Below are 12,224 nucleotides of genomic sequence, written 5' to 3'. Positions count from 1 at the left end.
TTGTTTTCTTTCACAGATGAAAGATGTACATAGCACCTATATAATAATGTAGTGGATTTTGCAACTTCAGGGGGCTCTCAATGTGACTGTTATTTTAAAGTAACTGTAAAGGCCTAATATTTACAGTTTGGTTAATATTTTGTTTTGTAGGACCTCTGAAATAAGCATTCTTCCTTTTTTCTTTTAAAAGATGGTTATGGTATATACGTAAAACAAATAGTTTGATGAACATTTTTTTCACATGATCTTATGCATCTGTAATCCACAAAAGAAACAATGAAAAGTAAGTTCTCAGACATATGATTTGAGGATTGACTGACTGTTAATCCTCTGTTAAACTTGCTTAACAGTTTAGCAGGAAGTGTAGCAGTTGTGCTTCTGTTATCAGTTGGGAAGAAAAGCGTGTCAGAACTAAAAATGGAGAAAGGTAACATTCATTCTTGTCTTGTATACTGCTTGAAAAGAAAGACAAATTATAGCACTGCTTTGACATGAGCTCCATTTTTTTTCCTGGTCCTCCTTAGTTTAACACATTGGCCTTCTTTAAGAGGCTCAATGCACTCAACCTGCAGTTTGGGGGGGTACCCCAGTTACTGTACCGTTGATTCTACAGGCATAGAATCAGCTACAGTACTTAAACAGCTTGGAATATATTTATCAATAAAGAAAAGGAACTTAACAGCTAGAATTATGTGCATCTTATTCTATGAACTTTCAAATCGTAATGGAGGCATAGCATGTTCGGTACCATGATAGAAAACACATGTAAATTATTGGTGAAAAAAGTTTCGCTTCAGGACCACCATGTCAACTGCTGTGTTAAATTCAAACAGAAAACATGTGAAGAGCACTATTGTCATCTAAACAAGAAGTCCTAATGCCACTGTAATTACTGTAGCAGCATCAATCAAGGCATCGTGGTGACCCCGAGCATGAATCCTTCCCAAATCTTTCAGGTCTGCTGGCAGCCATGTCTCAGGAAGCTGTCTTCAGCAAGGCAGAAGCAGGTAAGAGAAAAACATTAAAAGTCTATGTCCCATCCTGAGTTGTCATCAGGTGGTGGTTCATCGTTGTCTTCAGGGAAGCTATCAAAATTGCTTGTATCAGTTGGAGATGCAACCTGTCCAATGAAGAAAATTAAACTATTGGTAGTGTTAGTTGCTGCATTTGGAATCTTTAGACAATTTTCTGATTTCAACGGTGAGCTCTTTATACCACTTGTGAATTCATGTTGGCCAGTGAGAGTTAGAGACAGCTCAGAAATGTAGGATTCTGCCATTTTCATTCATAATATTGTTCTAGGTAGTGCTATTAAAAATATTCTGTGAATGGGAATATCATGGTTAGGAGGCCTTTAGTTCCTCGACACCCAAAAGGGTAAAAGAGGAAGTAAAGAAGTCAAAAGAAGAAGGGTGCAAAGTGCATTCTTCAGAACAAAAATAATGAAAAAAAAGTGATGGAAAAAGATGAAAGGGTATAATGGGCACCCCATAATTTTTTTTTGAATAAGGCAGGCTGATTGTATACAGTAGTAGCCAAAATTGTGAAAGCCTTTTGGGAAAAGTGTATTTTCTAAAACTAGCTAATAACACCACATTTTTTGGGGAGTAGTACCATAAAATTATATATCAATGGAAAGATAATTTAATCAAGAATGTAATGCAATAACTTTTATGATTTGCCATTAGAATAGCAGTTACAGTATAAAGAAGAAAAGTGAAACACGTAGAAAAAACGAGATATACAAAAATTATCACCATGTCAGTTAATACTTAGTTGGGTAACCTTTAGCATGACGTCGTCTTCCCATGGAGTGAACCAAATCTTTTAGTTCTGCAGCTGTGATAATGTGAAACCAAGATTGAACAATTGCTTCTATTAACTGGGTTTTATTGCTGGGTCGCTTCTGACTAACGAGTTTCTTTAGTCGGCTCCATAGATTTTCAATTGGGTTAAGGTCTGGGCTATTCCCAGGCCATTCCAGCAGTGGAATAGGATTATCTTGAAACTCCAAAAAAAAGTGGTGTTATTAGCCATCAAACAATACACTTTTCCCAAAAGGTTTCCACAATTTTGTCCACTTGTGTATTTAGAAAGTAATTTTGAAGTAACCTTCAAATGAATGGGTTTGGCTTCTTAGTATTTCCTAACTAGAATGGAGAGTTTGACAAAATAATGTAAAGATTTCTTAATGACATTGACAGCCCTTTGAACTGATCTACAAAGCTGAGATTTAATGCAAATGCATGGCAGGTTATACTGTATGTGTGAAAAACAGAATTGGTGTAGAGCTGTTTAGAAAATGCATACAAGCAATGACAGAGGAGAAAGAAATTGCTGCCTTTGTCCATATCTAAAAGGTCTGTGTTTGTTTATGCCACATATGACAGATAGGTTAAAAAAAGTCAACAAAAGTTTAGAAAGTGGGAAAACAAATTGCTGATGTTTTCCATTTAACTTGACGCTGTATGATCCCATATTTATTGAATTAAATATGGTAGGTTCATGATATAAATTTCAACTGCTTTTGTATATCATTTGACTTGGGAGAAATCTGTTTGCAAGAATGTGAAAGACTTAATAAGGAATATAACAAATTAGAATAAATTCAGATTGATTGATTTAAACTTAAAACAATATTGTATATTGTAAAATATACAATAAAATATATTGTATATTTTAGAAAAGTGGACTCAAAATATTAAAAATTAACAAGGCATAAGTAATATGATATGATAAGTGTTTCCCAGTAGTATCTATATTTGTATGTCTCCCAGGAATAATATTTTTTCTTCATATTAGCACCAGTAGTAAAGTATCTGTTTAATGATTAAAAGCCAATATAATAAAGACAACACAAATATTCTCTCTCCTCCAAAATACATTAAATCTTGTAGTACTGTTCCTGAAAATTGTCATTGCTTGGGGGGTGTTATGATAATAGACTGAATGACAGAAGAAAACTTACTATTTTGAGAAAAATTACCTTCCTGATTGCTAAATAGATTGAAATGTACATTCATTCAAACAGAATTAGTAATTCTTGAATATGTTAATTATTATTGGGAGGGGGTTATTACATAATTTACAGATTCCTATGTATTATGTACTTTTCTATCTACTAGTTGAAACACAGGGAAAAGGAATTCAAGAATTCCACAGTGAATGTGTGAAAATAGATCAGAAAAGTCAAATATTTTAAATTTCATTCACAATGAGTATACATTCAAATCTGATAGGAAATATTTGTTTCATGTGGTAAAATACAAATAATATGCAGAAAATTAAACTAAGTACAAGTTGTAGCAAAGTAATGTGTATTGAAAGAAAAGCAATCACATTAATCACCACCAGAATTTAACCCAAGTTTAATTAGCACGTCCACCGTTCTCATAATAATAGTTTCAACAGACTACAATTACAAGAGGGATTTTCTTTTTATTTATCTAATGGGAATATTTTTCAGTGTTTGTCTGTCGTAAATAATATTCTCAAACCATGACTTCTTTCTGCTAAAAAGAGTTATGTTTTATATAGAAAAAGATAAAACCTGGAACCTGGATAGCTCGGTAGACTAAAGCACTGTAATTTAACACCAGCTGTCTGCAATTAAAGTAAGTTCGAATCTTGCCAGGCTCAAGGTTGACTCAGCCTTCCATCCTTTCTAAGGTAGGTAAATTGAGGATCCAGTTTGTGGGGGCAATAAGCTGACTTTGTATAAAATATACAAAAGTATGAAGGCTATTGCTTAACGCACTGTAAGCCGCCCTGAGTCTCCGGAGAAGGGCGGCATATAAATCAAATTAAAGTAAAGTAAAAGTAAAAGATGTTCTTAAATCCATATTTAACAGAATGGCACTTGATCTTCACTTTTTTTCTTTTCTTTTTTTTTTACAAATTTAGTGGAAACAAAGGGAAAAGACTTAAGCCAAAGTTAAAAATAGGTATTTCCTTTTTTTCTTTCAATAATATTTTTAGGACCCTATTATCAGTATTGATACCAATATTTACTGTTGGCCTCAAAATGGCTCTCCATGGAAATTAAGGTGGCTCAGTGCCAGGATACTGAACTTGTCAATAAAAAAGGTCAGCAGGGGGTTGGACTAGATGACCTCCAAGGTCCCTTCCAACTCTGTTACTCTTAAATCTTATTTATGCCAAATTGGAAAAAAAGTATGACATGTTGTCCATTGAGTACAACAGAGTATGATCTAATACGACATTTAGAAACTGATGGCGTGATAGAAGAAATGAAAAGGAGAACTGAGGCAATGTAAGTTGGAAGAAGAACAAAGAAGCTTTTGATAGTAAAGAGATAAATATTTCATTAAAATACATTTCAACCTAAACTTTTGTATTTTACTATAAGCTTCATCACTGATTCCTTGTCAGAAGAGGTCTTCAGATACACTCTTACTGCACGTCTCTGAAAATGAAGTCAAGCAGAGGTCTGCATACATGGAAATGCTAATGTAAGAGAAGAACACATTTCCATGTTTTGACTCAGAGCTCCTGCTTGTTTTTTCCAATGAGTTTATTCAGCAACTTTCTTAAGTTATGATTCCAATATATACATTTTAGCAAGTAATAAAGCTATACTCACACTTGGTACAATAGGAGGTGTCAATGTACCTTTTCTTAAACCTTCCCAGTTAAAGCCTTCAAACCACCTAAAGTCAGAAGATAAAATAATACAAGGACATTGATATGATCCATTACCATTGCAGCAAGACCAAGTAGCCTAACATTAAACATTACAAAAATTACATTTCTGAAACCCTCTAACCTTGTATCAGGGCTGTTAAACTCTCAGCTTGTGTGCTGATGAGTCATGCGCTGGCCACGCCCACGCCCAGTTTAGCGAACGGGAAAAAAGTCCCAATACATCACGTGACACTGCTGTGACATGAGTTTGACACCCCTGTTTTATACTAATTGTGGGTAGTTAGGATGGTACCAAGAATTTTCCTCAGTTAGAGAAAATTCTGAATCAAGGCTCTGTCCAGATGCAGATGTCTAATTTGTGATGAAAAAAATAATAATAGAATAAGTCCATTAAATGACATGAGATTCCCAGATGCTGAAGCAGATGGACAGATACTTTGATACTGGCTATCTGACTTTTTCAAACATGTAATTTTTTTTAAAAAAGCTAATGAATATCTTTAGGAGATCTGACATTTGGATATTTGTAACCCTATTTACATTTAACCTGTCTCCTGTTTATGTTGTATTATGTTGAACAGGAATTGCTGATTGGCTTCCGAAGCAATTTCATTTATTATGTTGTTACATTATGTTAAATTTATTGTATTATATATCATTATGTTATTGAATTTTGGTGCTACCTGATTCTAATTGACCTTGAAGTTGTTTTCATTTATTTCCATGGCAAAATCTTTAATTCTGCATAGATAGTTAGCACATCCAGGTTTGGGGTTATGATACCAAGTTGAAGCCCACTCTACTCAGAATATATGCAGATGCATTCTGCATAGCTGTCTTATAATAGTCAGGTTTCTGGTGCAAAATATTGCAGGTATTGGATTTTGGTAACTCTCATTTCATTCAGTTTTTCTTCTGTGCAAAAAATACACCTATATATTAAATATATTGATGGATTTAAACAGAGGATTACTTTTTCTCCTGAAATATACCTACTTGTGCTTTTGAATATCCTTGACTCCATTTTTCAAGTTACCTAATCTTTCTGATGGGTTGTCCCTGTTTAAAAATAAAAGAACAAGAAAAAAGTTATAGAAGAAAGTTGGAAATCAAATTTTTTTCTAGTATATATGTGTGTGTGTTTGTATTAGAAAAAGCTTTATATGTGTGTGTGTGTGTGTTTCTATAAAGATTAGAAAAAGCTTTTATATACTGTATACTATATATATGTATTCCTGGCAAATAGATGGGGAAGAAATGGAGGTAGTAACAGATTTTATTTTCCTGGGCTCCAAGATCACCGCAGATGGGGACTGCTTGCTCCTGGGGAGGAAAGCTATGGCAAATCTAGACAGCATACTAAAAAGCAGAGACATCACCCTGCCAACAAAAGTGCATATAGTCAAGGCTATGGTTTTCCCAGTTGCAATGGATGGCTGTGAAAATTGGACCATAAGAAAGGCTGAGGGCCAAGGAATTGAGGCCTTTGAACTATGGTGCTGGAGAAGAGTCCTGCGAGTCTCTTGGACTGCAAGGCGATCAAAGTGGTCAGTCCTAGAGGAAATCAACCCTGACTGCTCTTTAGAAGGCCAGATCCTGAAGATGAAACTCAAATACTTTGGCCACCTAATGAGAAGGAAGGACTCACTGGAGAAGAGCCTAATACTGGGAAAGATTGAGGGCAAAAGAAGAAGGGGATGACAGAGAATGACGTGGCTGGATGGAGTCACTGAAGCAGTCGGTGTGAGCTTAAATGGACTCCAGAGGATGGTAGAGGACAGGAAGACCTGGAGGAACATTGTCCATGGGGTTGCGATGGGTCGGACACGACTTCGCAACTAACAACAACAACATATATATGTATATGTGTGTCTGTGTGTGTATTTCTATATGTACTAGAACAAGCTTTTATATATACAACACACACAATATATACTGCTCAAAAAAATAAAGGGAACACAAGCAGAAGACATCTGAGATCTGAATGAATGAAATAGCCTTATTAAATACTTTGTTCTTTACATACAGTAGTTTATACACTGCTCAAACAACTAAAGGGAACACAAAACTACTGTATGTAACGAACAAAGTATTTAATAAGGCTATTTCATTCATTCAGATCTCGGATGTCTTCTGCTTGTGTTCCCTTTATTTTTTTGAGCAGTGTTTATGTGTGTGTGTGTGGCTTACAATGGCTAACAATGTCAGTAATAAAGAATGAAAACAAAATATTGACATCAATGAATTTAATTAACAAGAACCATTAAAAATTAATATACACATATACATACACACCCACCCACCACACCCACCCACATATATATCTTTATTTGTGAGGTTACTAAAACATATAAAGAATTTACCTGCATAGTTTTTTAATTAAGTTAGCAGCATTTTTGGCAATCTTCTTTGGAAATTCAATCATGTCAATCCCCCTTAGTATGATGTTATATGTTTTCATGGGATCTGGGCCTGAGAAAGGTGGACTATAGAAAAAGAAATCAAATACTAATTAAAATCTAGTAATATATATATATATATATATATATATATATATATATATATATATATATATATATATATATATATATATATATACATACATACATACATACATACATATATATATATATTTGCAAATAAACTGAAACCTGCTTTACCTTATTTTGGATGATTATGGATGATTACTATATGCTGCTTATAATGTAGTTATTATGTCTACATCACAGGTGAGAATAAGAAAATCACTTAGGACGCTGCTTTTATCCTGTTACAGAATAAAAGCTATCCATAAACTACCAAAAAACCAAAGTTTTACCGTGTTTCCCCAAAAATAAGACCCTGTCTTATATTTTTTTAAACCCTGAAATAAGCGCTTGGCCTTATTGCCATGCACTCAAAAGTCCAATTGGGCTTATTATCAGGGGATGTCTTATTTTGGAGGAAACAGGGTAATATTTGCTCAATTATCGTAAAAGTCACAAATGGCAAATAAATGGGACTCAGATTATGCAGGTGTGCAGCTATACATATCTTGCAGTTCACTTTCATGCTTTTCTGTCCTTGAATGATATTTTTGCCTTATGTTCTGAAGAGATGTTTCAAGTTCCTTCTTGAAAATTGAAGTTCAGTTCAATCTGCATCGATCGAAACATATCTAACTGGTACAGGGGTGAAATTCCTCCCAGTTCGGACCGGTTAGCTCGAACCGGTAGCAATGATGGCCGGTGGTTCGGAGAACTGGTAGCGATGGCAGCTCGAGGCTCCGCCCACCCACCCGGTTGTCGTTACTTCCTGGTTTTAACCTGGGTTTGCACATGTGCTGAGGGTCGGCGCGTGCACTTCTGAACCGGTAGGGAAGGTAAGTAGATTTCACCCCTGAACTGGTACCATGAACTCATGATTTGGTGAACTGGTAGAAGAACCCAGGTTGATTTGGTATTGTGGGCGGGGGCAGGGGCAGGGAAGTGCTCACCAATTAGAATGAAATGAACAAAAATACTAAATTTGCCTCATCAATACCCTTTCCTCTTATAGTGGTCATCCAAAGACTTTAGTTGCTAGAAAGCAGGTTGTAAATCCTTGAAAATCATAATAAGTAACTCCATAGTATGTTTTTAAACACTATTTTTGTTTATCATAGCGTATGCCAGCTCTGAATCCCAACTCTTCTAATCAAAGTGACAACAGCAGAAATATTCTCCAGTTTGCTGAACTATTTTTATCTGCAGCTCCAATTCAATGCCCATACCTGCCAGTCAAGAGCTCATACATTAAGATTCCCAGTGACCAGTAGTCTGCTGAAATATCATGTCCTTTGTTCAGAATGATCTCTGGAGCTACGTACTCTGGAGTTCCACAAAAAGTCCATGTTTTCTTTCCAAATCCTATTTTTTTTGCAAAACCAAAATCGACCTGTGAAAGAAGGTTCACACACCCATCAAGGAAGACAAAAAGGTAAAAGCACTTTATGCAGGCACAAACACAGAAAGAGATAGTCACAACACAGGTTTTCACGAGCACATCTAAAGAATAGGCTTCATGAGAAAATTTTCAAAGGAAGAGTATTAAAAGAAAGCTCTGGAGGAGCTGGGTAGTCTAGAAATATGAAATGTAAATAAATAATTAAAAAAAAATGAAAGTCATAGTGGGATAAATTTTATAATCATATTTCTTCAAGTTCATTAAGTTATTAAAATCTTGCTCCAGTTCCAGAAGGGTGCAACAGAAGAAAACAAACTTCTGAAATTATAAGGAAAAGAACAATAGTCAATTTTTGCTTATTTGGCTCCCAGAAATTAATCAGTTTGTATTAATTCTTTGATAAACTGATTTGTCCTAGAATTGCAGAGATGAATACTGCGTTTCAGCTAGAAGTACAGTTTTATGGCTTTTAGAAATGGCATTTTATGACAACGGGAGTGGCAACTGAACCTTAACTACAGGGCGATGTAATATTTTATCACTGTTTGGGAGGAAAACTTCCCCACTACTCACCAATTTGGCATAACCTCGGTGATCTAGGATGAGGTTTTCTGGCTTGAGGTCCCTATAAATGATTCCTTTGGAATGCAAATAGGCAAAAGCTTCTACCACACAAGCTGTATAAAATCTGGTTGTAGAATCTTCAAATGAACCTCTGTCAAGAAGAGAGAAAAAGAGAGACGGAGGGAGGGAGAAAGAGAGGGAGGGAGGGAGAGAGGGAGGGAGGGAGGGAGGGAGGGAGGGAGGTTACTTATTCATTCAATTCAGGATCTGGGGCAACAATAAAAATAAACATGATAGCATCATTACTATGTAATTATAATGTAAAAACCAAAATGGCCAATTAAAATTGGGAAGATAAGTATAGAAAACAAATATTTAAAAAGACTTAAAAAGATATGTATTGAGATTTTAAAAAATCCAACAGCTCTAAGACACATTTTTAAAGATACATTTGAGCATCAACATGCATTCCATTTTGACAGAATGGTTTATAAGGAAAATCCGCAAAATATCACGTGGACAGTTCTAGAAACGTTAATAAGTAAATTAATTGAAATGCTAATACTCTAAAATACTTCTATCCAGATCTAAGATTTCAGAGTTCCTCTAAAGACAGCCTCTGGTGATGAGCTTAGAAGTCAACAACAAATAGAAAATTCCAGATATTATGCTTCACCTTTATACTTCATTCTTTTTTTTTGGAGGGAGGGACAGAAAATCTCACAGCCTTACTTCAGTACAAAATAAGTCTGTTCAATGAGTAAACCTAGTGAAAATAATGGGATTTGTGTTCATCATGTCTTTCTCTTTGATTTTAATAGAACTGATCTAAGCGTGACTAAGTCTGAATCCAATCTGTTTTCATCCCTATATTACAGATAAAGGATCTGAAAACAAGAGAACAGGGATTTGTATAAACCTGCTTACGAAAACAGAATTTGGGGGCATCCTGGCTCAAAGCAAAATGCTTTAGATATTCTATTTTCCTTGTTCTAGCATGAGGACGTAGCGTCACGTAAGGAGGGTATGTATGTGTGTGTGTTTGCGGTTTGTTTGTTTATTTATTTATTTATTGATTGATTGATTGGTTCGATTTATATGCCGCCCTTCTCCGGAGACTTACAATGCGTTAAGCAATAGCCTTCATACTTTTTGTATATATCTGATTAGTAGGGCTTTCGGCCCCCCCAAGCGGTGTTCTTTTTATACAAAGTCAGCTTATTGCCCCCACAATCCGGGTCCTCATTTTACCTACCTCGAAAGGATGGAAGGCTGAGTCAACCTTGAGCCTGGTAAGATTTGAACTTGCAGTAATTGCAGGCAGCTGGTGCTACTTAACAGCACTTTAGTCTGCTGCGCCACCAAGGTTAATATAAATATGGCCAGTCCACTAAGATAACCTTCCAATTCCTGGTTTTGCATCCTTGCACCCACCATCTGATGTGGGTGCAAGATGATGAATAGAATATGTCTAGGAGTACAAATGTAGAAATACTACATGCATTAGGAAAGGAGTGTCAAATTCGATTTCATTGAGGGCTGCATCAGTTTTGTGTTTGACCTTAGGGGGCTGGAGTGGGCATGGCCAGCACTCATGTCAGGGCACCTGTAGTGGCCAAGTGCTAAGGCAGAACTTCCCCCAGACCCTCACTCACTCTCATTATAATCTCCTTCCTTCCTTCCTTCCTTCCTTCCTTCCTTCCTTCCTTCCTTCCTTCCTTCCTTCCTTCCTTCCTTCCTTCCTCCCTCCCTCCCTCCCTCCCTCCCTCCCTCCCTTCCCTTCTTTTTCCTTCCCTCTTTCTTTTCTTCTTCTTCCTTTCCTGCCCCTGCGGGCCAGTCCTTCACTGTTTCCAGGGTGCCCTGCAGGCCAGATCTAAGCACCCCGTGCTTGGGCCTTGAGTTTGACACCCCTGCATTAGGAGGTGAGGAAAAGATAGAGACTTTCATTCCAGAAAAAGAATCATAGTAATTTGGATTGGGCTCCAGTATTAAGTCGATTAATGTATTCATTTGTGTTGCTCAGTGCTGACTTGGTTAGTCCTATTCCAAATGATTAGGACTAGGTTAGCCCTATTCCAAATGATTTGCTCCTTTTTAATCCACTCCATTGTACAGTAGTAAGTGTTATGCACATGGTCAAATGAAATGGGAATGAATGAAAACTGAGGTATATGAAAATACTATTTGGAATTTACAAATATGTAAGGATAAGTCATCTTAACTGGCTGTATTATTATTATTTTCTTAAAAATTGATATAGGACCCTCAACCTCAGCCATCATCATGGCTTCCAGAAGACAAAAAAGCCAAAATAGGAGGGACAACAGTGTCATTGAAAGACGCTGTTGAAAAGAATAATTGAGCACGGCTGATTTTCCCCATTTCCCCAAAACCAGAGATTTTGACACTGACAAAAACAGACATCCAATTATCCCAAGTCTACAAGATATGAGGACATTAATCTTGCCTCATTTAGATCAGCTTTTGGAGCAGTGCAGTGAATTACAGGTAGTTCTTGATTTATGACCATAATTAAGTCCAACATTTTTGTTGCTAAGTGAGCCATTGGTTAAGCGAATTTTGCCCCATTTCACAACCTTTCTTGCTACTGTTGTTAAGTGAATCACAGCGATTGTTAAGTGAGCAGCATGGTTGTTAAGTGAATCTGGCTTCCCCGTTGACTTTTGTTTGTCAGAAGGCCGCAAAAGCTGATCACATGATGTTGGGACACTGCAACCGTCATAAATATGAGTCAGTTGCCAAGCATCCGAATTCTGATCAGGTAACCATGGGGATGCTGTAATGGTCGTAAGTGTGAAAAATTGTCATAAGTCACTTTTGTCAGTTGCATTGTAACTTCAAACGTTCACTAAAGGAAGTGTTGTAAGTCAAGGACTTAAATATGTATAGGATTTTATGAGTGGAGTACTTGGCAGTGCTTTCCTCAGGCAGCATTATATCTTGCAAACTGAAAATCACAGTTCAAATATTTTTGTGTGAAACCACTGAAAGTGTCAGAAGAAAATACTTTATTTATCTAATGACTTGACTGCAGAAGCCCACTAGCTATC

At 36.3% G+C, this 12,224-nt stretch overlaps 1 protein-coding gene across 2 annotated transcripts in view; it reads right to left on the bottom strand.

The window, feature by feature from the left end:
- Positions 1-854: 854 nt before the first annotated feature.
- Positions 855-12,224, bottom strand: part of PRKG1 (protein kinase cGMP-dependent 1) — an 884,536-nt gene continuing 873,166 nt past the window's right edge. For both annotated transcript variants that reach the window (XM_070945009.1, XM_070945008.1), the window contains exons 13-18: positions 9,163-9,304; positions 8,417-8,580; positions 7,029-7,151; positions 5,662-5,724; positions 4,604-4,670; positions 855-1,120 (exon numbers count right to left, since the gene is read on the bottom strand). In XM_070945009.1, coding sequence (XP_070801110.1) covers positions 1,022-1,120; positions 4,604-4,670; positions 5,662-5,724; positions 7,029-7,151; positions 8,417-8,580; positions 9,163-9,304 — 658 coding nt within the window. In that variant the 3' untranslated portion in view covers positions 855-1,021. The remainder of the gene's footprint in view (positions 1,121-4,603; positions 4,671-5,661; positions 5,725-7,028; positions 7,152-8,416; positions 8,581-9,162; positions 9,305-12,224) is intronic.

Source organism: Pituophis catenifer, unplaced genomic scaffold (assembly GCF_029215685.1).
Source record: "Pituophis catenifer annectens isolate HBS135680 unplaced genomic scaffold, rPitCat1.0.hap2 SCAF_6, whole genome shotgun sequence".
Classification (NCBI taxonomy): Eukaryota; Metazoa; Chordata; class Lepidosauria; order Squamata; family Colubridae; genus Pituophis; species Pituophis catenifer.
Note: the sequence above shows the minus strand (reverse complement) of the source record. Positions and strands in the feature narration are given on the sequence as shown.